General features: G+C 43.2%; 1 protein-coding gene across 1 annotated transcript; it reads left to right on the top strand.

The window, feature by feature from the left end:
• The first annotated feature begins 1,618 nt into the window (after positions 1-1,618).
• LOC141219262 (SH3 domain-containing kinase-binding protein 1-like) lies at positions 1,619-21,770 on the top strand. The gene is made up of 5 exons (XM_073666030.1): positions 1,619-1,761; positions 10,871-10,982; positions 12,670-12,923; positions 15,938-16,001; positions 21,729-21,770. The coding sequence occupies exons 1-5, from the start codon at positions 1,619-1,621 to the stop codon at positions 21,768-21,770; spliced, it is 615 nt and encodes a 204-aa protein (XP_073522131.1).
• The last annotated feature ends 1,444 nt before the right edge of the window (positions 21,771-23,214 follow it).

The raw sequence follows: 23,214 nt of genomic DNA, 5'->3' as shown, positions 1-23,214 counted from the left end.
CTGTCAATCAAGCAGGAGCGCACTGCTTCTTAGCAAGTAGGTAGCTGTGAGCCTGGAGAGCGGTGCGCTCCTGAAAATAAATCACGGGACAAGCCCTTTAATTCAATTTATGTTGTGCACCATTTTATTTGACCAATAAATAACAGATTAGCAGAATTTCGGGTGCTGCTAACACACCCTCCAGGAATGCATTAGGGCAAGCATAACTAGCGGATTGCCAGATATAGTGGTGCTCATCTTGAGATAAAACAGTACAAAATTATGAGCAAAAACAGCATGAAAAACTGAATGAGAGCGACACTCACAATTGATACGTGAAAATACAGCACAGTATTGTGGTCGTCATATGAGGAGACATAAAGACAGTGCCGGACTGGGGTGCCAAAGGCCCACCAGTAACATTGACTTTGGGGGACCCACTTTTCAACTGCATGCAAATATTACACTACCCTTGTTCACAAATTTACCTATACCTCTATATAATAATAAACTGGGTATTTTGGTGAATGAATGATGGTATGCTGCTTTTTTTCTGTTCCAAGTGAATTATGCCAAGTACTGCCCATATAGTGGAGTTGGGGCCCACCAGAGGATTTCCCTGCTGCCCTATGGGCCAGTCCGAGCCTGAATAAAGAGGAATGTAAGCGACAGCTGTTTCGCATAAACTACACTTCTTTAGGCTCAGCCGGAAAAAGCATAGTTTACGTGAAACAGCTGTCGCTTATTTATGTCTTTATGTCTCCTCATGTGACAACCACAATAAAGTGCTGTACTTTCATGTACTAGTGGTGAGTGCCGCTCTCATTCAGTTTCAATCTGTTTTTGCTCACCATTTTATTTGCAAATTCTTATGAATGACAGTAAATCACGTCTTATAAAAGCGCTTTGTGTTTTTCAGCCCACTGAAATTGGCATCAGAAACTGTTGGCCAAATGTAAAATTCTGCCTTTTTTTACCATCCTTGGCCATTTATTGGCTGTGTTCTTTTGTGCAAAGAACTGGGTAGATGGGACAGATAATAAGTTGAAATTTCGGCATGTGATGTATTTTAGTCTGTGTTGGTCATCGGTAGCCCAGCAGTTATAGATTAACGTACATCATTACAACTAGAAATCCTATTTATACAAGCAATACATATAAAAACCCAGGATACAATGATTAGAATAGTGTAGAAGCTTCATGGCAGTAGATCACTACGTTGTGGGAAACCTCTGCTCCTGAATGGAGTAAATCTATAACACGAGGCCGATCTCATCATAGAACAGAAGTTCCTCCTGGTTCTTTATATTTCTGGGGAAGTCGACTGAGTACTTATAATACTGATGAAAAGAATAAATGCCCGTGTATAAGACAGAGAAGCTGTTTGACCGTATCCAACTTGAAGAGAAAGAGATGTCACTTAGTTGATAGATTTGTTGCCATATCTGTATTTTATCTGTTAGATGTTGAAGGCTTTGATTCCCTTGTGTCAACTGGAGAGAAACTTAGTCCTCCTACTGCTTCAAGGCCTAAATCCAGCGGGAGACGTCCACCTTCCCAGTCTCTGACGTCGTATGTATGTGCCGCAATTCATGCTCCACACAACTAAATGCTGCTCATGACTAAGGGACGGCCTATAATGCAATCTACAGAAGTGTCCTACAGAATAGGAGACCTGAGCGGCAGGGATCACTTTACACCACTGACAGACCCAGCCTTACACATTCTTCTCATTATTCTGTTTGTCCTGGCTATAAGTCGTCACTCTCCTGAACCCAGCTGGTAAATGTATAGACACGTGCAATTTTCAAGGAGTGTAAAGACTTCTCATGAGTACAGATGCCTTAAAGGGAAGGTGCCATCAAAAAAAAATGTTTTTCAACATTTGCGAAAACGTAAAGTATTATTGTTTTGATTCGTTTCTCCAATATTATCATATTTTTTTAATGGAGTAAAATATGAAAAATAATTTAAAAACTTTGACATGTTCCACTTTGAAACACTAGGGGGAGCCGCTACTGAAATTTGGCATGAAAACCTTGTGTAGAGCTGGCATGCATTACGACTGCTGAAAATCTGGGCTGGATTTGCTCCATGTCTGATGTCTCCTCCTCCCCCCTCCCTTTCTGGGTGTTTACAAATGGATAAGAGACAATGAAGTTTAGGAATTAGGATCTCTCACAGTGAGGAGCCATTTTGTTGTAGACACAAAGTGATACCAACACACAACTACATGCAGATCCTTATGCAGCAAGGTCTGATATTAGGCTATGTGCCCACTTTGCGTAAATTAAGCAGAAATTTCTGCATCATTTCCACATCCCCCTGCTGCGGGAAAGCACAAGCCTAATTCACATGCGTTTTCCCGCAAAACACAAGCGCAAATCCAGCGTTTTTGCATGCATTTTAGCATGCACATTGTCAAGAGCTTTCCAAGCGATATTAGCATCACTTGGAAAAGTGCTTGACAGGTTGGTCACACTGCATAGTGCTTGACAAGTGTGACCAACTTTTTACTATTGATGCTGCATATGCATGTAAAAAATAATAAGTCTCCTCACCGCTCCTCCCCGGTAGCTTTGTTCCCATAGATACAGAGCGGCAGGACCTGTGAGGACCTCACGGTCACATGACCGCAGCATCATCGCAGGCCATTGCCGCAATGCATCTCTGGGTCCGGAGGCAGCGGCGGTGAGGAGATTGTGGGCTGACAGAGGGTAAGTATATTGATATTTATTATTTTCATTATTTTTTTACAACAGGTTTTATGGTACCTGGGCCTGGAGGTGAGTCTCCTCTCCTCCAGACCCGGGTACCATACACATATTGAAGCGCACAATATACACATGGTGGGCATGGACATACGCATAAGGCGGCGATTACACCGCGTAACCGCAAAATTAATGGACATGCTACGTGTTTTTACGCAGCGATAATACGCAGCATGTGCTCATGACTTGCGTTCTCACATAGGGGACCATGGGGGGCATATATACTAGCGTTTTTCAAGTCTTTGCGCTGCGTAATTTACGTGAAAAAAACTCTTAAACGCTATGTGGGCACACAGCCGTAGACACATAGTGATACCAACACACAACTACATGCAGATCCTTATGCAGCAAGGTCTGATATTAGAGCGTCAGCTCTGCGGCCCAGGCCTGGATATACAGGAGTATATAGTACAGAGCGGTCACTGAGGTCTGATATTAGAGCGTCAGCTCTGCGGCCCAGGCCTGGATATACAGGAGTATATAGTACAGAGCGGTCACTGAGGTCTGATATTAGAGCGTCAGCTCTGCGGCCCAGGCCTGGACTGAATATTGTCCTTGTGTTCTTACTATTTATTTTGTATATAATGTATTTAAATGTTTCAGTTTTATTTAGTAATTTGCATTTTCATTATTAATGCAAATATAAAGGGTCGCTGGTCATGTGACCTCTCATGTTATGGATTAGGTACCAGTGACAAGTAACAGTAGAATAGTGACTGCAGCTCTGGAGGTGACTGGAGGATAAGACGTGCTGTCTTATTCTTCAGTCACCTCCAGATCAGAATTCACTATTCTGTTACATGATGACACAGAATAGTGAGCGCAGCTCTGGAGGTGACTGGAGGATAAGACCAGATGTAACAGCAGAATAGGGAGTGCAGCTCTGGAGGATAAAACCAGATGTAAAACCAGATGTAACAGCAGAATAGTTACCGCAGCTCTGGCAGATAAAACCAGATGTAACAGCAGAATAGTGACCGCAGCTCTGGAGGTGACTGGAGGATAAGACCAGATGTAGCAGCAGAATAGTGACCGCAGCTCTGGAGGATAAGACAAGATGTAACAGCAGAATAGTGAGTGCAGTTCTGGAGGTGACTGAAGGATAAGACCAGATGTAACAGCAGAATAGTGACCGCAGCTCTGGAGGATAAGACAAGATGTAACAGCAGAATAGTGAGTGCAGCTCTGGAGGTGACTGGAGGATAAGACCAGATGTAACAGCAGAATAGTGACCGCAGCTCTGGAGGATAAGACAAGATGTAACAGCAGAATAGTGAGTGCAGTTCTGGAGGTGACTGAAGGATAAGACCAGATGAAACAAAAAATGAATACAAAAAAAAACCAACTGCGGCACCTTCACTTTAATGCTGTGAAAATAAGAAGGAAGCTGGGGATGGAGGAAACTCAAATGGTCCCAAAGGGTAGACTATAATAAAAAGCGCAACACAGCACTTAGCTAACATATTAGTGTTGTTCTCTAGTCAATTCATTTTCACTAAAGAAGGGGGCTGGAGGCAAGGAACCTAGATGGAAGCCCCACATGACCGGGAGGGGACAGGAGGGTGTAATTTGAACTTAAAAGGATAGGGATTGGATATAGGTTGAGGGGCGGGCATTTGAGGGGGGGGGGGATAGATAAAGCAGAAAGGGTGGGGTGAGAAACGGTCAGTTCAGAGAAGAAAGCATTGGAAAAGTCCCAGAGACAAGAACAATGGAGAAAGTCCTTTTGTGTGAAGACACTTACCAAGAATATGGAAACTGTAGATTCCTTGAGCGCAAGACTGAGGGAGGCTGCAAGATCCAGAAGTGGAGGGTGGCTGGAGTCCCAGCTGTCTGGATTGCTGGGGAGTGATGGGGCAGAAGCACCTCCATCAAGATCTGGAAGGGCCAGCAGGAGGACGAGGCCCCCCGTTAGGATTTCTCCGGACACGGTTAGTGCGGGCAGCAGGCGCAGGCCGCGGAGCCCCTCAGGGGACCCTGCGTCCGGTGAGCGTGTTGTTGGAACTCCCCGTCAGCGTGCCCGCCGCGGCAGGAATCCGCCTAGCCGCCCTGCGGGCTCCATCTGCAGTGTATCGCAGTCCTCAACTGAAAGAACCCGGTCGGCTGTGCTGCGGCCTGCTCCGGTGTCACGCCGCAATACCAGGGCCCGGGCCGCGCCAGAAGCAATGCCCACGATACAGCCACGTCAGCTTCCGGTGGGCGGGACATCACCGGAAGTGCTAGCAACGTCACTTCCGGAACCGGCATCACGTGACGGGGCTACTCAGGAAGTCTTCGACGGAGATATGCACATGCCCCCCAGTTCAAGAAAAGGCACCAATTCAAAGCGCCGTGACCACAGAGGACGCGTAGCGGGGGGAGCAGCAGAAGGATCATTTGCACGGCAGGTACACGTGGCGATGCTCCAGTCGGGGTGCCTGCTAGAAACAATGGGACAGGGATGCAGCAGCAGAATTTCACGGGCAGGCAGCGGCAATTTGAAGATCTGCTGCCTGGCTCGATGCAACACATTCAAGGCGGTGGAGCGGCGGGCATTAGCACTGGGATGCCTGGCAGTCAAACTTGGAACACGACAGGCCGGACACGAGAGTCGGGGTCTGGAAATCAAGGAAGGTCACGGACGGCAGGAAGGACCAGAGCCAGGATTGACTGAGGATGAGCAGCGGAGACGGCGGCGAGTGCTCAGGTCCCCCCTGGTGACGAGGAGGACAGGGGCGCGGGCCTTGCGCTGCAGCAGGAGTCGGACGGATCGGAGACTGGGGAGGATAGAGGTGAATCCAGGCGTCGGCAGGACACAGGAATTTTGGCTGGCAGGGACACAGCACCTGCGCAGCTGGGTGAGTTTGCTTCTATGTCTTGTTTGTCGCCCGCTGGGTCATTACTGTATGAGGGAGTTGATAGGCAGTCGGCGGGGCCCAGCGGGCAAAATATTAGGGGAGGTTGCGGGTCTGATATAATGGGTCTTAGAGACATTTTGTTTAATATGTCGCAATTTTTGGCTAGAATAGATAGTGGGGGGAGTTAATCAGGGTGGATTGGCATCCGCGGCAGCGACGTGGGTGCCTAGTCAACCGGTGTCTTTGCAGGTGGGAAGCGAGATGGGCAGGTCGGGGGTCAGTGCAGACATTATACTTTCTGGGGTATCGGTTTGTGTGCAGACAGAAAAGGACAAGGCGGATAATGTAAGACTGGGCGATAGGGCAAAAGGGGAAGTTTATGTGTGCTTTGAGGGGCCGTTGGGGGCACACCTAAAAAAAGAGGTAAAGGAAAAAATTTGGCGGGATGAGTACGTAGAGATTTTTTCCCTTCTTCCATTGGAAAAGTTTAACCTGGATAAGGGAAAAAGGAATGAGAGTAGAAAAGAGGAGGAGGAGAAGCGTAGGTGGAGGTTGATTCCTCAGACGTTTGTAAATTGGTTACAGGCTTTCGCAATATTGGCTAGTGTTATTGGGGAGAAAGCTCCTGATAATTGCTCAGGCTTATTCTGCTAGCTTGATGCTATCGGGGAGGCCCAGAGGACTTACGGGGGTCAGGCGTGGTTAAGATATGATGAGCAATTTCGGCAGAGAAAAGCAGTCCGACCGGAGATCAGATGGGATCAGAAAGACATTGGGTTGTGGTTGAGGGTTATGGCTCCAGTGAGGTATGGGCAGTCCTTTCACGGGAACAACAGTAGCGGGAATCAATCAGCGGGACATGGGGGAGGTAGTAAGGGGGCGCAAAACATTAAAAAGGAAGCGGGAACTTGCTGGCAATTTAATGATGGCCAATGCAAGTACGGGAACTCCTGTAAATTCAAGCATGTGTGCTCCCATTGTAATGGAAGCTCACATAGAGCATCAAAATGCTTTAAGAGAGGAAAAGGAAAGCCGTCGGTGGTTACCGGTCAAGGGGGTTACTCCGGTGAGGGTTCACGCGATGGCCCCCTTTCTAAATAGGTATCCGGATCAGTTGAAGGCTAAAGTTATTGAGGATGGGTTTTTGGATGGTTTTAGAATACCAGCTCCTGATCATGTAGTCCTTTTTTCGGTTAAAAATGTAATGTCGGCTCACCGTTATCCAGAGGTGGTTAAGACGAAGTTAGCTAAAGAGGTTGAATTGGGCAGGATGGCGGGACCGTTTCAGGAATTGCCTAGCAACAAGGTGATTATTTCACCGTTAGGAGTTGTGCCCAAGAAAGAGGTGAATAAGTTTCGCTTGATTCAGCATTTGTCATACCCTAAAGGGCTTTCAGTGAATGATGGCATTGCGCAGGAGTTGTGTTCGGTCCAATATACATCTTTTGATGCGGCGGCACAATGGGTACGGAGGTATGGGCCAGGCTTGTTGCTAGCTAAGACTGATATTGAGTCTGCTTTTAGGTTGTTGCCAGTTCACCCGGATAGCATCCCGTTGTTGGGATGTTTTTGGGAAGGGGAGTATTATGTTGATAGATGTTTGCCAATGGGTTGTTCAATTTCGTGTTCTTTGTTTGAAACTTTCAGTAGTTTTTTGGAATGGGTAGTGAAGGACCTGGCTTCTGTGAAGTCGGTCATTCATTATTTGGACGACTTCTTGTTTATAGGTCCCCCGCAATCATTGTTGTGTAGGAATTTGTTAGGTACTATGGAGTGGGAGGCAGAGCATTTTGGCGTACCTTTGGCAGTAGAAAAGACGGAAGGCCCTTGCACAACCCTAAGTTTCCTGGACATTGTAATTGATACTGAAAGGATGGAGTGTCGGTTACCAGATGATAAATTGATTTTGCTTAAACAGGAGGTCGATAGGATCGGGAGATTGCGCAAGGTGACACTGAAGGAGTTACAGTCACTGTTAGGGCGTTTGAATTTTGCGGGCAGGATTTTGCCAATGGGTAGAATATTTTGTCGCAGGTTGGCTGGAGCAACAGCAGGAGTGCGGGCTCCGCATCATTTTATTCGCTTAAATAAAGAACACAAGGAGGATCTGAAAGTTTGGAAGTTGTTTCTGCAAAATTATAACAGAAGATCGTTAATACAGGAGGAGTTTTTGAACAGTTATGATTGTGAGATATTTACGGATGCTGCAGGAGGTGCTGGTTATGGGGCATACTGGAAAGGGCGGTGCAGTGTAGGTGAGTGGCCGAATTTGTGGAAAGAGAGGGGTCTTACGAGGAACTTGGCATTTTTGGAGTTGTTTCCTATTGTTGTGGCGGTGAATATTTGGGGGGAGTGTTTTGCCAACAGGAGAATTCGGCTTCACTGCGATAACATGGGAGTTGTATCGGTCATCAACAGTTTGTCGGCCTTGTCGCCGCCTGTGATTAGGTTGCTGAGGGAACTTGTACTTTGTTGTCTTAAGTTGAATGCTTGGATTACAGCAGTCCATGTGCCAGGTGTAAAAAATTCCATAGCAGATGCCTTGTCTCGTTTTCAGTGGGATCGTTTTCGGGCACTAGCACCAGAGGCAGAGGACGTGGGTCAAGAATGCCCTTCGCGGTTATGGCAGATGGTTATGGAGGAGTGGGACGGTTAATATAAGAGTCTATCACAAGGCAGACCTGGGCATCATACGAGGCATCGTTGCGAGTATGGCAAAGTTGGATTCGGGAGTGGGGTGGAGTGGAGAGTGAGGTAGATAGAGAGACGGCTGTGTTGTTTCTGCTGGGAAAGGGCGGCAGAGAGCGGATAGTCGATTTCAAAAGTTGGCAAGTTTGTGGCAGGATTAGCATTTGGTTTTAAATTGCTGGGTACGAAGGATGTTACGAAGGCCTTTTTGGTGAAGCAAGCTTTGAAGGGCTTTAGGAAAGGAGGTAAAGTGTTGGATAAACGTAGGCCGGTAACCTTTAGTATCTTGGAACGTTTGGGTTTGGTAATGGATAGGATTTGTTGTTCATTTTTCGAGGCCACATTGTTTAGATTGGCTTTTGCTTTGGCATTTTTTGGTGCACTAAGGGTAGGTGAATTGGTGGCACTAAGCAAGAATAAGGTTGGGGGTTTGTTTGCTGAGGATATGAGCGGTCGAGATGGGGGCATTGAATTTTGGATAAGACGGGGGATGACAGATCAATTGGGCAGAGGAAAACGTGTGGTCTTAGGTGAGGTTAAGGGATCTTTGGTTTGTCCTAGGACATGTTTAATGGCTTACTGGCAGGTTTGGTCAGGGAGGAAGGGCCCATTATTGTGTCATGAAAATGGTGAATTTTTATCGCGTTTCCAGTTTATAGCAGTGTTTAAGAAGGGTATTGCTGAGTTGGGCCTTAGCCCTGAGGTATATGGGTCACATTCCTTCAGAATTGGCGCGTCATCGGAAGCGGATGGTTTGGGGTTAGGCAAGGAAGTGATAAAACGCATTGGGAGATGGAGTTCCGATCGATACCTGTCTTATGTAAGGAATTAGGCATTCGGTCTAATGTAATTATCTTTTGGTTTTAAATATTTTTGGTTGTCTTGTTGCAGGTGGAGTCCCGTTGTTAGTGTGGATTATGGGGCACTCTTTTGTCCACTGGGGGGCACTGCGGGCGGACGTGAGGCCCGACGGTAGGCAATTGGGCTTCAGCCGAGAGCAAGCCGTGGTTCTGTGGTTGGGTTTCCGAGGGATGGTGTGGAGAAGAGTACTGCCAGAGTTCCATAAAGCAGCTCATTTGGATCGGGCATCGGATATTTTAGTGCTGCACATGGGAGGGAATGATTTGGGGGCTCGACCGGTCAGGGAATTGATGAGGGACATTAAAATTGATCTTTTAAGGCTATGGAGATCGTTTCCTGAGGTGTTGACTGTTTGGTCTGAGGTGGTGCCCAGAAAAACATGGAGGGAGGCCAGATCATTGAAGGGAATTAATAGGGCACGTATAAAGTTGAACAGAGCCATATCAGCTTTTGTTAACAGGAATGGGGGAGTAAGCGTACGGCATCTTGATCTGGAAGCGGGAGTTGGAGAATTTTGGGCAAAGGATGGCGTGCATTTGAATGATATACGCATCGATTTATGGGCATTGGCCATACAAGGCGGGATTGAAAGGGCTTTGGCGGTGTTGGGGCGCTCACGAGCCTGAGGTGGTCAGGGCTGTTCGTTTGTGGCGGGTGGGGGGGTTGTGGCCAAATTCATCCAAAGAGAAAATTACAGGTGCAGTGTTTTATTTGGTATGGGTGAAAAGGGGAGGGGGAATGTGAACCATGGAACCCGGGTTGGCCGTACATGGTCAAGAAGGGGGCTGGAGGCAAGGAACCTAGATGGAAGCCCCACATGACCGGGAGGGGACAGGAGGGTGTAATTTGAACTTAAAAGAATAAGGATTGGATATAGGTTGAGGGGCGGGCATTTGAGGGGGGCGTAGATAAAGCAGAAAGGGTGGGGTGAGAAACGGTCAGTTCAGAGAAGAAAGCATTGGAAAAGTCCCACCCACCCCTTTTTTCGGTTGTTTGTTAGTTTCTTTTAAATTGCATTGGAAAAGGGCGGGTTTTGTAGGAAGAAGAACAGGGAGGTCTAATAATTAGGGTGTATTAGGAGGGGTTTTATATATATATATCTATATCTATATATATATATATATATATATATATATATATTAAAAAATTTTAGTGATGTGTTAAGATGTCTTTGTCGCAGTGGCTGGCGGGGGGGGTTGGGGTTCTTGGAGTTGGCACGGAAGTGTCGGTAAAAAAGGAGATTATCAAGTTACAGGCATTGGCTTGATTAAGGGGGGTGATCTGGCATTTTGGTTTTGGGGGCTCTGGACGGGGTTTTACCCTGGGAGCTTTTGGTGCCCTTGAGCTGGCGTGGTACGGCTGAGGGTAACATGGTGGTTCAAGTACTGTTTGGTTTATGCCAGATCAATTTTTTAACTCCAAGAACCCTTACCCTTGTTATTATAATGTTTATATGTTTAATATTGTTGTTTGTTAATAAAACGGCCGCTGTGGCCAAATTTATCCAAAGAGAAAATTACAGGTGCAGTGTTTTATTTGGTATGGGTGAAAAGGGGAGGGGGAATGTGAACAATGGAACCCGGGTTGGCCGTACACGGTCAAGAGTCTCTTTATAGCTGTGCTGGTAAGAATGGAGATGGCTGGCTTATTACGCATCTTCTTGTCATGTAGGAAATATTGTTACAATCAGTATACTTTTATTCACTACGATCTTTTGTAGTCCTCCCTTTCCAGTCCTGATTTCTTTGACTCTCCAAGTCCAGACGATGACAAGGATGATATCAATCACCTGTCACAGAGACCTATAGACTCATCCAAGAAAGCCCCACGTAGTCTTACATCACAGGTAAGTAAGGGGAGCGTGCTCTCTGTTGTGGATCAATACAATTAGGACTGGGAGGGTTAAAAGTCAATGTGTAATCTTACCATGGAGGAAAGGTGTAGATGATCCATGCTTATCGGGGAGTATAGCAATATAGCTGCCTACTGTAGCTGCTCTATTTCCTGCTGCGCTGATGGTCCCTAATGTCACGGGTGTACTCTCTTCCCTTATAAAAGCTAAATAAGTAATTGTGGGAAAACCTTTTTCTAGAAGTAGATTTTTACCATTTTATCATAGATTGCATGCTTTAAGGCATTGTCCAACTTGACTAAGTTATTACCCATACATGCATGGAATGGTGATAATTTGTTGATTAGAAATTATCAAAAAGATTTGTAGGACCCTAGTCCAGCTGCCATATTGGTAGTCCATGGCTGCCAGAGCAGAGCCCTGTGAACCTCCTCCTACCTGCTGGTGTTCCCAGTGTCTCTTCTGATCCGTAGGCCTGGCTCACTGTCATTGTTCTGGTACAACGCACACATGACGCTTAGCCAGGCCTGCCGATCAGAACAAGCACCAGGGATCCTGGCCGTTAAAAGGAGGTTCACAGAGCTCTGCTCCGGCGGCCATTGACTACTGAAGTAGTCGTTGAACAAGGATCCCGCAAATCTTTTTGATCATCTCTATTGCAGATTGCTTGAGGTCCCACTGCTGTGATTACCACACTCTCAAGATATGAGCACAGCACCACTCCATTCATTGTCTGTGGAACTCTGGCAGGCCATAGAAATTGAATGGAGCAGCAGTGCACATGCACAGCCATCATTCAAATCCTGTACATAGGTGGTAACTTGCTACTTGGGACAACTCCTTCAAAGGAATTATCCTACAAACGAGGTGCGGACATATCATTGGTGCAACCTATGGGGCCGCACAGGGGCCCAAGAGATAAGGGGGCCCATTTCTACCTCCAAAGCAGGTGCAATTTTGCATTCTTAGGAGCTCTTGGACTGCAAAGGGCCCATATATTGTTCTTGTACCCGGGCCCTTTTCTGTCTGTATACACCAGTGCTACAAACAACAGGTGATTATATGATGATGCAGGGTCCAACTGCTGGGAGTCCCACCAATCCTGAGGACTGTATTTCACATGTGAATGGAGCATTAGGGCATATGCATGACCGCCGCTCTGTTGACTGCCTATGGCACAGGTGGTCACACATACTGCTGTTCCACAAAACCATAGAAGTGAATGGAGCTGTGGTCACACACTGTGGTGCACTGCTGCTCCATATTGCAGAAATAAGACCCCTGTTCTCATGACTGGTGGAGGTCCCAGTGAACAGACCCCCAGTAATCTTACATTTATCCCCTATCTAATAGATAGCTTATGCTGCATTAGCCAAGTCAGCTCTGTACCATCTATGGGGGTCACTGTATACATTAGAATATTAAATGAAAGTGTTTTTTTTGTGTTTTTTTTCTCTTTAATCAGAGCATTGCCTATGACTGAGCTGTAATTGTGGCTGCAGTTGTGCCTGCATTTTCTTAATATCTTTCAATAATGAAGACCACCTAATAGCACATATAATACCGCTGTATTTAGGCAATGATTTACCAGCATATGGGAAATATTCATTTATGATTACTACATGTGTCCTTTTAATAATAATAGTTTTCTGTACATATTCAGTGTATTCCTGTCTTGTAGGTACCAGAGAACAGAGCTGCATTGCCCCCCAAACCAGGAGGCTTGATTTCAAGTGTTAGTTTCTCACACGGCGCTCCTGGAGCCCCATCAGCATTTCACATTGTCACCTCAAGTAGTCACAGGTCAAACTCTCCGTCCTTTGGTAGCTCCGATGCAAGACACACAGTTGAGCATGGCCAGTCATCACTAGAAGAGCTGCAGGCACAAGTCAAGGAGCTTCGAAGCATCATTGAGACAATGAAGGACCAGCAAAAGTAAGCTTTATTATACCAGATGCCGGCAGCCGGGAATTAAAGGACTTGTTCTGATTTAATGTTTTTGTGTAAAGTTTCAAAAATGTCATGGATGACTTTTTTATAATGTGCAAACCAAATGAATGGCTATCATGTCATACATAGATAGCCCGAGTCCACAAGATGGAGAGCCACTGCTTGTCAGGGCTCAAAAAAGAGGTTCCCTGGAGGTTGTCCTCTCTAACAGGTTTTCCTGATGAAAGAAACTCTTAAAATGTCATGATACATTGTATTATTTATGGAGTATTTGTTTATTTCATCGCCTTAATAATTAATCCATACCATTTTTTCTCTGAGCGTGAATTCAGTCGGAGCTTATTTTCATCAGATCGGTGCTAAGAGACACTATAATTGTCACAGTCAGTGATTTCCATCTGGCTAAAAGAAGAATGTGCAAAAGACGAAAAACAAATCTGCAATTATGTTCAAAATATCAATTTAGCAGAGAATAGGAAGTAATTAACACAAACTATTCACACTCATCTAATAACAGCCTGTAATGGATGTTATAAGACTTCATTCAGCACATTGGAAGCAGACAATTTTGCTATACGTTCAGAAAATGGACCTTTTCTCTAAATGGATCTAAAGGTGCAGTGAGCAAATGTACAGCCATATACTTAGGTCCATTTACTATTAGCTTCCAGCATTAAAAGAAATGAGTTGAGATGCTGTTTATGACAGGGCAGAATAAAGCCTCAGACTGTGTGACTATATGACTATATTTTTGCTATAGTTTTTCATACTTTTTTACATTTAGTACATCACAGTTTGCAAGTTCCGTGAATGTACCTATCTTTCTTCTGCTGGTATATAGTGAGATCCACTGGGAATCTAAAACATTGGGACAATGCTCTAAGAGGAGAAAAAGAAAAATGAGATCTTGTACAGTACAAGGTGTAGAAAAGGGCTCCCCAACCTGTGGCTCGCAGACCTATAATGTGTGGCTCGCGGCTGTGTGTCAGCTTGTTGCCTTAGCACCATGTCTAACAAACAGATATGAAGAGCAGGTCTCTAGTTCCTGACGTTTGTGGATAACCCCATACAGAAGAGCAGGTCTAGATGCACATATATAAGAGGTTGTCCACTACTAGGACAACCCTTTATCACTCTGAATGTTTGCCCTCGTTAAAATAAAAACCCCTGTCCTCACCTCCCGTGCTGGCGCAGTTCCAGTGGTGTCCGCACTCACGTTCTGGGGCTCTCGTGCGGTTATGTCACGTGAGCCCTGCATCATATAAATACTGGTGTCCTAGTCCTAGTAGTGGACAACCCCTTTAAGAGTTGGAGAGATAAATGAAGTCTGGAGATGAGACTGGAGATAAGATGATACTGCTAGTTAAAGGGTTGCTTGAAGTTGGATGCAATAATGTGGTGGGAGTGCCTGCTGCGAGAATACCGAATATGAGTGCGGTGAGAACCCCTGTATGTAAGCACACTGCCTTGGTTTTATTTCTATGGGGAAGTTCTGGCTGTTATTATACCAGTAATGGGGCTCTGGGTGTAACTACTGTGGGATAGGGAGCGGGATCTGGATGTCACTAGTCGGGGGGCTCTGGTTGTTGCTCATGACCCTCTCTCAGAGCTGAATGCGATTCCCAAGGTAAGAAATGTTGGGGATCACTGATCTAGAATTACTCAGGCCTGAGTGCAAAGGGGGGGTAGATTTCTTGATGGTAGTGACTGTAGACGTCACTATGGTGGAGCATTTGGGACAGACTAGTTCTTTCTTGGTAGTGAAATTCTGGGATGCATGATATATTATAATCTATACAATCTGTGAGTTCTATTTGCCAACGATAGGTAGCACCAAAGTAATTAATTTCAATAATTTAAATGGATGGTCAGTGGAACAAAAACGTCTTTATATTTAGTGCCATATTAAAATGCGAGAAGGATGGAGTAAATTGAAATATAAGACAGTGGAGTCTCTTGGCTAATGTGATGTAGTGTCTGAAGCAGGTCGTATAGTCACTGAGCATATCACCAGACCAGCAATAAGGAGCCTGGTGTATCTGGCAGCAGAGTAGAGGAGATGATAGGGTAGCACATGTAACTATGGCACAGCAGGGATTGACCTAGGTGTGATTATAGTGGACGCACATAAATACATAACTGATTGGTTCAGTTGATTCTCACTTGGTTGCCTGAGTCTCTCCTGGAGATGAATACTGTGTCGCATCTCCTCCTAGGGATCCAGTACAATCATCATAGTGGGTAATCCTTTTGTGGACTGTCACTGCCATGTCTCCTCAGAACCTGCCCCCTTGGGTATTTCCAGCCTCAGAGGTCTCGCAAGCCAAACAAACCAAACTCCAACCCAAAGATGAAGGGTTTTTTAGGTGGTAGGTGTAGGTTGTACCACTGGTATCTTGCAATGGGGTGAGAGCTCAACTATGAATTTGAGGCTTCAGCATCAGAATTATTCAGATCCTGTCCAGACTAGGCTTGAAACATTGGTCCATGCGTAAGCAGTAAATTCATGGGCTCTATGCTTAAACATATGTAGGCCTAGGATTATTAAGAGGCTCGATGTGGAACCCAGGATGATGTGTCCACATCAGCTGACTGTTATTTTTTTATATATATTTGTTTTTTTTGCAAATGAGCATTTGTCATCTGAACATTTGTTGCTTTTCTGGTGAACATTTGTCTGTGTCCAATATAAGCACAGGGTGATATATTAGATGAAAATTATCTGAAAATAAGATGCTTCTCCCTATGTATTATTCAGTATATGCAAAGAAGACTGTGAAATAGATAATCTGTGGAGCACATATCATCTCAGATCTCAGCACTGCTTACCCCAAGCAGTATTTCAGGAGTCAGATTCCTACTCAAACTATTTGGTTATTCGGATTCTCCACATGTTTCATTGTCCTTGTTCTTCACTTTGCTGCCTTTTAAAGTATAGTTTAGTATACTCGAGGTTACCCCAGAAAATTAATTCCATCGTTCTTGTATTTTTATTTTAGAAAAGAAATAAAACAATTACTGTCCGAGCTGGATGAAGAAAAGAAGATTCGTCTTCGATTACAGGTACACAATATTTGACTTGAAGCCCTTCCGAAATAGTAGTTTGGAAATGTATGCTGTAGTTGTGCTCTGACCACAGGTTCCAGTGATATGATAAAAGTCTGAAATTCTCAGAGTCCTGTTAGTACATCATCAATCATAGGCTTACTCATTAAAACGGTGTAAAGAAAATCCAGTTGTCTTTTTTCAGTAATATACTTTTTATTAAGGGATGTTTTACAAAAGAAGGGAAAGGGAAAATAAAATATGATAAAGACAGTATAGTAGTATTACAACAGTTACATCATCCTAACAAAACTTTTAACTTGGAGGAAAAATCTGGAAAAGGATAGCCGGAGAGGAAGAAAGGAAAGAAAGGAAGGAAAGAGAGAGAGGAATGGGATGGGGAAAAAAGGGAAGGATGAATGAGGAAAACAGGGGAAAGGGAGGTGAAAACAAAATAGATCATCTATAGTATAAATCCTTGTTATGGCATCACAGGATTTCAGTTTAATTATGTTAAAATAATAAATGATTTGTATACTTTCTGGCTAAAAGATGTTATTTGTTTGGAGAGGTATTCTTATTCAGGGAAAAGTATCCAGTATCCAGATCCAGAAAGACCATATAGAATAGTATTTCTTAAGAGAGCTGTTTCTTAACGCATAGGAATGTTCTAAAGAATTGTGAACTAACATCTTATCTATAATTTCTGAGATAGTAGGAACATTAACTGACTTCCATTTAGATTCAATAAGTAGCTTTGTTATAGCCAATATATGAATGGAAATATGTTTTATCTTCTGTGGGAGTAAATTTGAGTCAAGAGATAGAAGGGCTAGTTGTGGTGAAATATTAACTGTAGAGTTGTTGATTTTATTCAACAATTTAAAGATCTCTTTCCATATTAATGCAGCTTTAGAACATGTCCAAAAGATATGAAATACCGTATTTTTCGGACTATAAGACGCACCGGACCATAAGATGCACCTAGGTTTTAGAGGAGGAAAAAAAAAAAATTAAGCAAAAAATGTGTTCATGATGCACTTTTAAGGGGGAGGGGGTCTTCTGCTGACACTGGTATAGGGGTAATGTTCCCCAATTCTGACAATATCCCCCATCCTGGTATATATGTCTCTCCCCTTCCTTTTATACGTGGTCCCCATCCCCATCCTGGTATGCCTGGCATCCCTCCATCCTGGTATGCATGGCACCCCTCATCCCTATCCTGGTATGCATGGCACCCCTCATCCCTGTCCTGGTATGCATGGCACCCCTAATCCCTATCCTGGTATGCATGGCACCCCTAATCCCTATCCTGGTATGAATGGCACAGCAATCCCCATCCTGATATGCATGGCACCCCTAATCCCTATCCTGGTATGCATGGCACCCCTCATCCTTATTTTGGTATGTATGGCCCCTCATTCTAATCCTGGTATGTATGGCCCCCTCATCTTTATCCTGTTATGTATGCCGCCCTCAGCGTTATCCTGGTATGTATGGCCCCCTCATATTTATCTTGTTATGTATGGCCCCCTCATATTTATCCTGTTATGTATGCCCCCCTCATCCTTACCCTGGTATGTATGGCCCCCTCATCCTTACCCTGGTATGTATGGCCCCCTCATCCTTACCCTGGTATGTATGGCCCCCTCATCCTTATCCTAGTATGCATGGTACCCCTAATCCCTATCATGCTGCACATTAAAAAAAAAACACTCCTACTCACCTTTCTTCTCTCCTCCAGCGCTTCATCCTGCCTGCCCACTCTGATCTCTCCATGTGAGCCACGCATGGCGTCACTACCATGCGCAAGGAGAGATCAGCTGCCGGAAGTCACTGCTCCCAATGCCGGTACTGTGTGCACGGGGAGCAGTGACTTCATGCTCCTTCATAGCCGACACACAGCGTAGCCGCGCTGCGGCTCCTGCTGCTGCCGGGCTACCGCGTGATCCTGCTTATTAAAGGGCATGAATATTCACCCCCTCTCCATGCCCATGGGCGTGGAGAGAGGTTGAATATTCATGCCCTTTAACAGCGAGCACAGGCAATTCTGGCAACAGCAGGAGCAGCGCTGCGTCTATACTGTGTGCTGCTAGTAAGGAGCGTGGGGAGCACTGAATATTCATTTTCTTTAGCAGCGGGGACAATGTAGGCTGCAGCGGGCGGCTGCTGCCTCCTGTTCCCCGCTCCTCCACCGCTTCTGCTCCCCCCACACCCCACATATATATACAACCCCCCCCCTCCAACATTTGGACTATAAGACGCACCCCCCATTTTCCTCCAAAATTTTGGAGGAAAAAAGGGCTTCTTATAGTCCGAAAAATACGGTAAGTTGGCTTTTTGTCCACAGTATCTCCAACATGAATCAGAGTAGTCCACAAAGGCTTTCTTTAGTCTGGCTGTACAATTCCTCTTCTGGAAGATTATGAAAAGTTTTTAGGGAGAGGAAGTCTATCATTGATTCGTTTTCTGCTATTTTCTGCTTTGAATAATAATATTCGCTTCAGAAGAAGCCTGTATATTTGGTAGGGCAATTCCCCCTTTTATTTTTGAATAGTAACATTTTTGCAATTCTCTGAAACTTTTTTTGCCATCTATAATTTGACAGTTGTTTATGAAGAGATTTAATCCATATTTCTGGGACTAGGATAGGAATTGTTCTGAAAATATATTGTAATTTTGGTAGTATAATCATTTTGTAGATAGTAATCCTACTCATCCACGAAGTGTTAGATTTATCATAGTTGCCAATGCTTATTTGGATTTGCTTTTGCAATATGTTTAAGTTCTCATCTAGGATTTTATGTAAAAGGTTAGTGAATTTGATTCCAAAATAGCGATTATGGGATTTTTCCATTAATTTTGTAAATTGATAATCTAAGAAAAAAATTAACATTTTTGATTTTTTTGGCATTTATTTTATAATTGGAAACCGCTGAAATTTCTTTGATATTTTGGGTAATAACTCTTAGTGAGTTGATAGCGTCAGTAATGGAAATGAACGTGTCAACCGCAAATAAACTAATTTCATGTTGTCTAAAATTAAGTGGGATTCCCTTTATGAGGTCGTTGGTTCTGGTAATTTCAGCAAAGGGTTCCATTATGAGATCAAATAAGGGTGGAGATAATGGACTTCCCTGACGTTTACCATTAGTAATAGTAAAGGTTTTAGAGAGTAAATTGTTAATTTGGATCTTTGCTGAAGGGCATGAATAAAGAGCAGTAATAGTTTTAAGAATTTGTTCTTGAAATCCAAATTCGTTTAAAGTGGCGACCGTGAAATCCCAGTTGATGCGAACAAATGTCTTTTCGGCTTCTAAAGATAGTAGTATGGAAGACAATTTTTGTTTTTCCACATATATAAGTAAATTTAAAAGTCTTCTTGTGTCATCTGAGGCTTGTCTTCCCTTAATAAAACCCTACTTTATCAGAATGAATTAGTATAGGCATAATTGTAATGAATCTTTCAGATATTAGCTTAGCGTATATTTTCAGTGTCTGTATTTAGAAGAGATATCGGCCTTTGGTTCGACATCTCCTCAGAATTACTATTTTGTTTAGGTATAACAACAATGGTGGCTATTTGGGATTCATTTGAGAATAGGCCATTGTTGGTCGTTTGATATAACAGAAGTTAGGGGGTTAGAGAGATGATGTCTAAATAATTTATAATATTCGGTGGGTATTCATCAAGTCCGGGGGATTTATTTTCCTGCAATTTCTTGATGTCAATATCAGTTTTGTTAGTAGAGAAAGGGGAATTTAATCATTTAATTTGCTCTGAGTTTAATTGCGGGAGTTCTTCTGAAAGGAAATTATTTATTCATTTAATATTTAATTGGGTAGTTTCTTTATCGTCTTTCAGATTGTATAGGGAAGAATAAAATGTAGCAAATTGTTCCACTATAGCTTGCGGGTGTATGTAGTTGATTCCATCTTGGATTTAAGTTCAGCTCTAAGACTTATTATGGCAAAGTGAGTTTTTTTCCGTCGGATTTTGTTGTTGTTTTGCCACTGCCTTGCTAATCTTTTGGGTGATTTTTTTTATATATTTTCTTTTGTTTTCCTTTTGTGTTGTGCATTGAGTTGGATAAGGATCCCTCTAAGTACTGCCTTATGGACATCTCAAATACTAGTATTTGCGCAATAAAATAATGATGTAGCCACTTATGGTTAGACCTTTAAAATGAATTTACTCTGAGGGTCTACTTTTCTTCCTTGTTCTGGATTGTGACCATTCTCGGACATATTCCGTCCGTCCTTTGGGTCTTGAATAAGGTTGGCTTTTCCATTGAAGAAGACTATGAGTCTAGCAGAAAAACACCACTATACGAAATGTTATTCGCTCTTAAGATGCTAGTTATGCCAGCAAAGCATTTTCCTAGCATATCTCTTTTGAGAAGTCCAGAAATATTTTTATTGACTGGTAAGGAGGAGGTAGATATTAATTTTTCTTTAGATAGTCCAGAAGGCGACCGGTCCTTAGTCTGGAAGAAATGTATTCTCGCAATTGCTTCTCTTGAAGTGTCTCCTGACAGAAAACTAGGTTTTGGTAGCCTATGGGCTCTGTCTGTTGTCAGTTCTGCATTAGGAACCGATGGTAGTGTTTTATATATTAAGTCTTTAATATATGGAGCCATTTGTGACGGGGAAACATTCTCAAGTATTCCCCTAAATTTTAGATTGTTCCGCCTGTTGCGGTCCTCTAAATCTGTAAGTTTTAATTTTAATGTTTTAACTTCGCTTTTAAGTAAACAATGATCCTTTTCCAAAGCGTATTGTGTGCCAGATATGGGGATTTTACTTTTTTATTTGTGTCATTGATTTTCTGATTAATATCTTTTCAGTATTGCATTTAGGCTTTGGAATCCATTGACCATAATTATGTTCAGTTGTTGAATGAAAGATGAATGGAGGTCTAGCAAGTATTTTTCTGATGGAGAAAGATTAACAGGTTTCTCTTTTATTAAAATTGTGTTTGCGTTGTCACTATATCTATTAATGGGTATCAGAATAGGAGACATATCAGGAGAAGTTGTATGGTCCCTTTTAGGTCTATGTTTAGAGGGGGTCAAATTGGGAGATATGTCCTCTGAACCATCATCTGTTTCAGATGAGTGTAAGTCCTTTTTATTATCATTGTTACCCTTTATGCCACTTGCCTGCTTCTTTCTTTTATTCCTTGTATGAGATCCACCTAATGTGAACGATGTGTCCATATTAATAGGGGCAGTACGGGAAGTATATGTAATAATATTATCAGACAGTTCCTCATCTTTGCCTGTCATCATTTATCTTGGAGCTGCGCTGTATGCTCAGTATCCAGAAGCTCTGCTATTAAACAGCGTGATTGCGGCGCGTTGCTAGTGTCTGTCAAGAGGGGATTCTCCAAGTGCAGGGACTTCTCCTGAGCTGGTAAGTAGCCCGGCTTCTGAATGACATTGGCGCTGCCCGCTCTGTTGCTGGCACGGCGCTCCGTGTCATTAGTGAGGCGTGCGGTGCTGCTCCGGGGTAGAGGGAGTTTACTCACTGCTGCTCTTCAGTGATTCCTGTCAGCGCTGGGCTTTTGCTTCCCACGGTGAGTTCCTTTCTTTTTACCTCAGGTGGAGGTAGTGGTCCCATTGGATCTTGATGGTGGGCCTCATAGGTGGGTCCAGGACTATCTTGAAGGTCCAGGGGGTTCTTCTTTTCTTTGTACAAGAAACAGTTGTTGCTCTAAACATTCTCTATCCATTTTTATTCCAGATGGATGTCAATGAAATTAAGAAATCTCTACAATCCAAATGAGAACAATGGACATGTCACAGCCCACATCAGAAGTCCTACAATCATGAACTTTTCTTCCCTCCAAGGCCAAAATACTTTTGGTGCCAAACGATCTAAAATTTGCCTCAAACGCGACAAGCACAACAGCCGTTCACCTACCAAGGACGCCCTGGTGACTTTTCTAGCTCTCATCCACGTGAATATCGGTGGACTCCACGTTGTGCTCAAGTGTTCCTCCTCGAAACTGCGCATGAAGGAAACTCCGGCAGTTTTACTTCAGAGTGGTACTTTTTTATGATATTTTTCCATGAATAAAGAGTATTTCCAATTGTCTGTTTACAAGCTTTATAATTTTATGGTTGTTTTTTCTTTCCTTTTTTATTACGTCTTTTATCTCGGATTTTCTGAAATCTCTGTGCAGCTGAGTAACCCTTTCCTGTCCTTTCTGTTACCTTCTGAGACATACTATATGGGTTTGGATCTCTGACTGGAAACGTTCATGTGCAAAGTACTGTTCATACAATGTGATGAAACGCTTTGCTTTTCACTGTACTTTACGAATGTGTTCCCTAAGAGAGAAAAGTATGGCGTTTACAGATAATTTGTGCCTTTTTTTAATTCTTGATTCCTGCAGAAACATAGTAGTTACAAGTTGGCCCTAACTACACTGGTGATCGGACCGGCCAGACGAAGCTTGTAGGGTAAGAACGCCCTTCTCCGGACGTCACCTGAGACAGGAGGTTCATAGGACTATTATAATAATAGAAAATGCAATAAAATAACTTAAAAATAAACTTTATCATTTAGGAAGTACGGTTACATTTATTTTAAAGAGACAGGATGCAAATTAAAAATACAAAAAAAAACGATTATCATTCTAGTAATGGAGGAAGAATTATAGATTTATGCTAAAAGTAAAATAAAGATGCAAATGGTTGGTGAGAAATAAGTGACCACATTGAATATTTCTTTAGATTCAGTAGTAATGGAATTCTAATTGGACAATACTTTACAATAGTTAAGTATGCATTACAAGGGATCGTAAATGTATTTTAGGATAGGGCTTTGGATTAGTTTACATTATCTTTCCAAGTAATGAAATAATAAGAAGCAATGAAGAAAGACAATGATTGTGAAAGCCAAGGCGTCCCTTGTTTACAAGCAGCTGAGATTTCTGAATTTCACTCTAGTGGTGACGTTTGGTACTGCGTGCAGCGTATTTGAAGCCACTGGATAGAGTACAACAGAGACCTCTAGTGGTACAAATTGTAAAAGACATGTTATACGAATGACTATATTTTTAATTGCATAGTGCGCAAATGTTTAAATCAAAAACAGCAATATAAGTATATACTGTATTGATGTCCAACATGTTATAGAAAAAATGTATAACAAAACCCAAAAATAAGCATTAATAATCATATTCGTAGACAAACTGGTTAAGATTCTACTCAAAATAGCTTCT

This window comes from Phyllobates terribilis, unplaced genomic scaffold, assembly GCF_046119375.1.
Source record: "Phyllobates terribilis strain yellow unplaced genomic scaffold, ASM4611937v1 Scaffold_258__1_contigs__length_2716348, whole genome shotgun sequence".
NCBI lineage: Eukaryota > Metazoa > Chordata > Amphibia > Anura > Dendrobatidae > Phyllobates > Phyllobates terribilis.
Note: the sequence above shows the minus strand (reverse complement) of the source record. Positions and strands in the feature narration are given on the sequence as shown.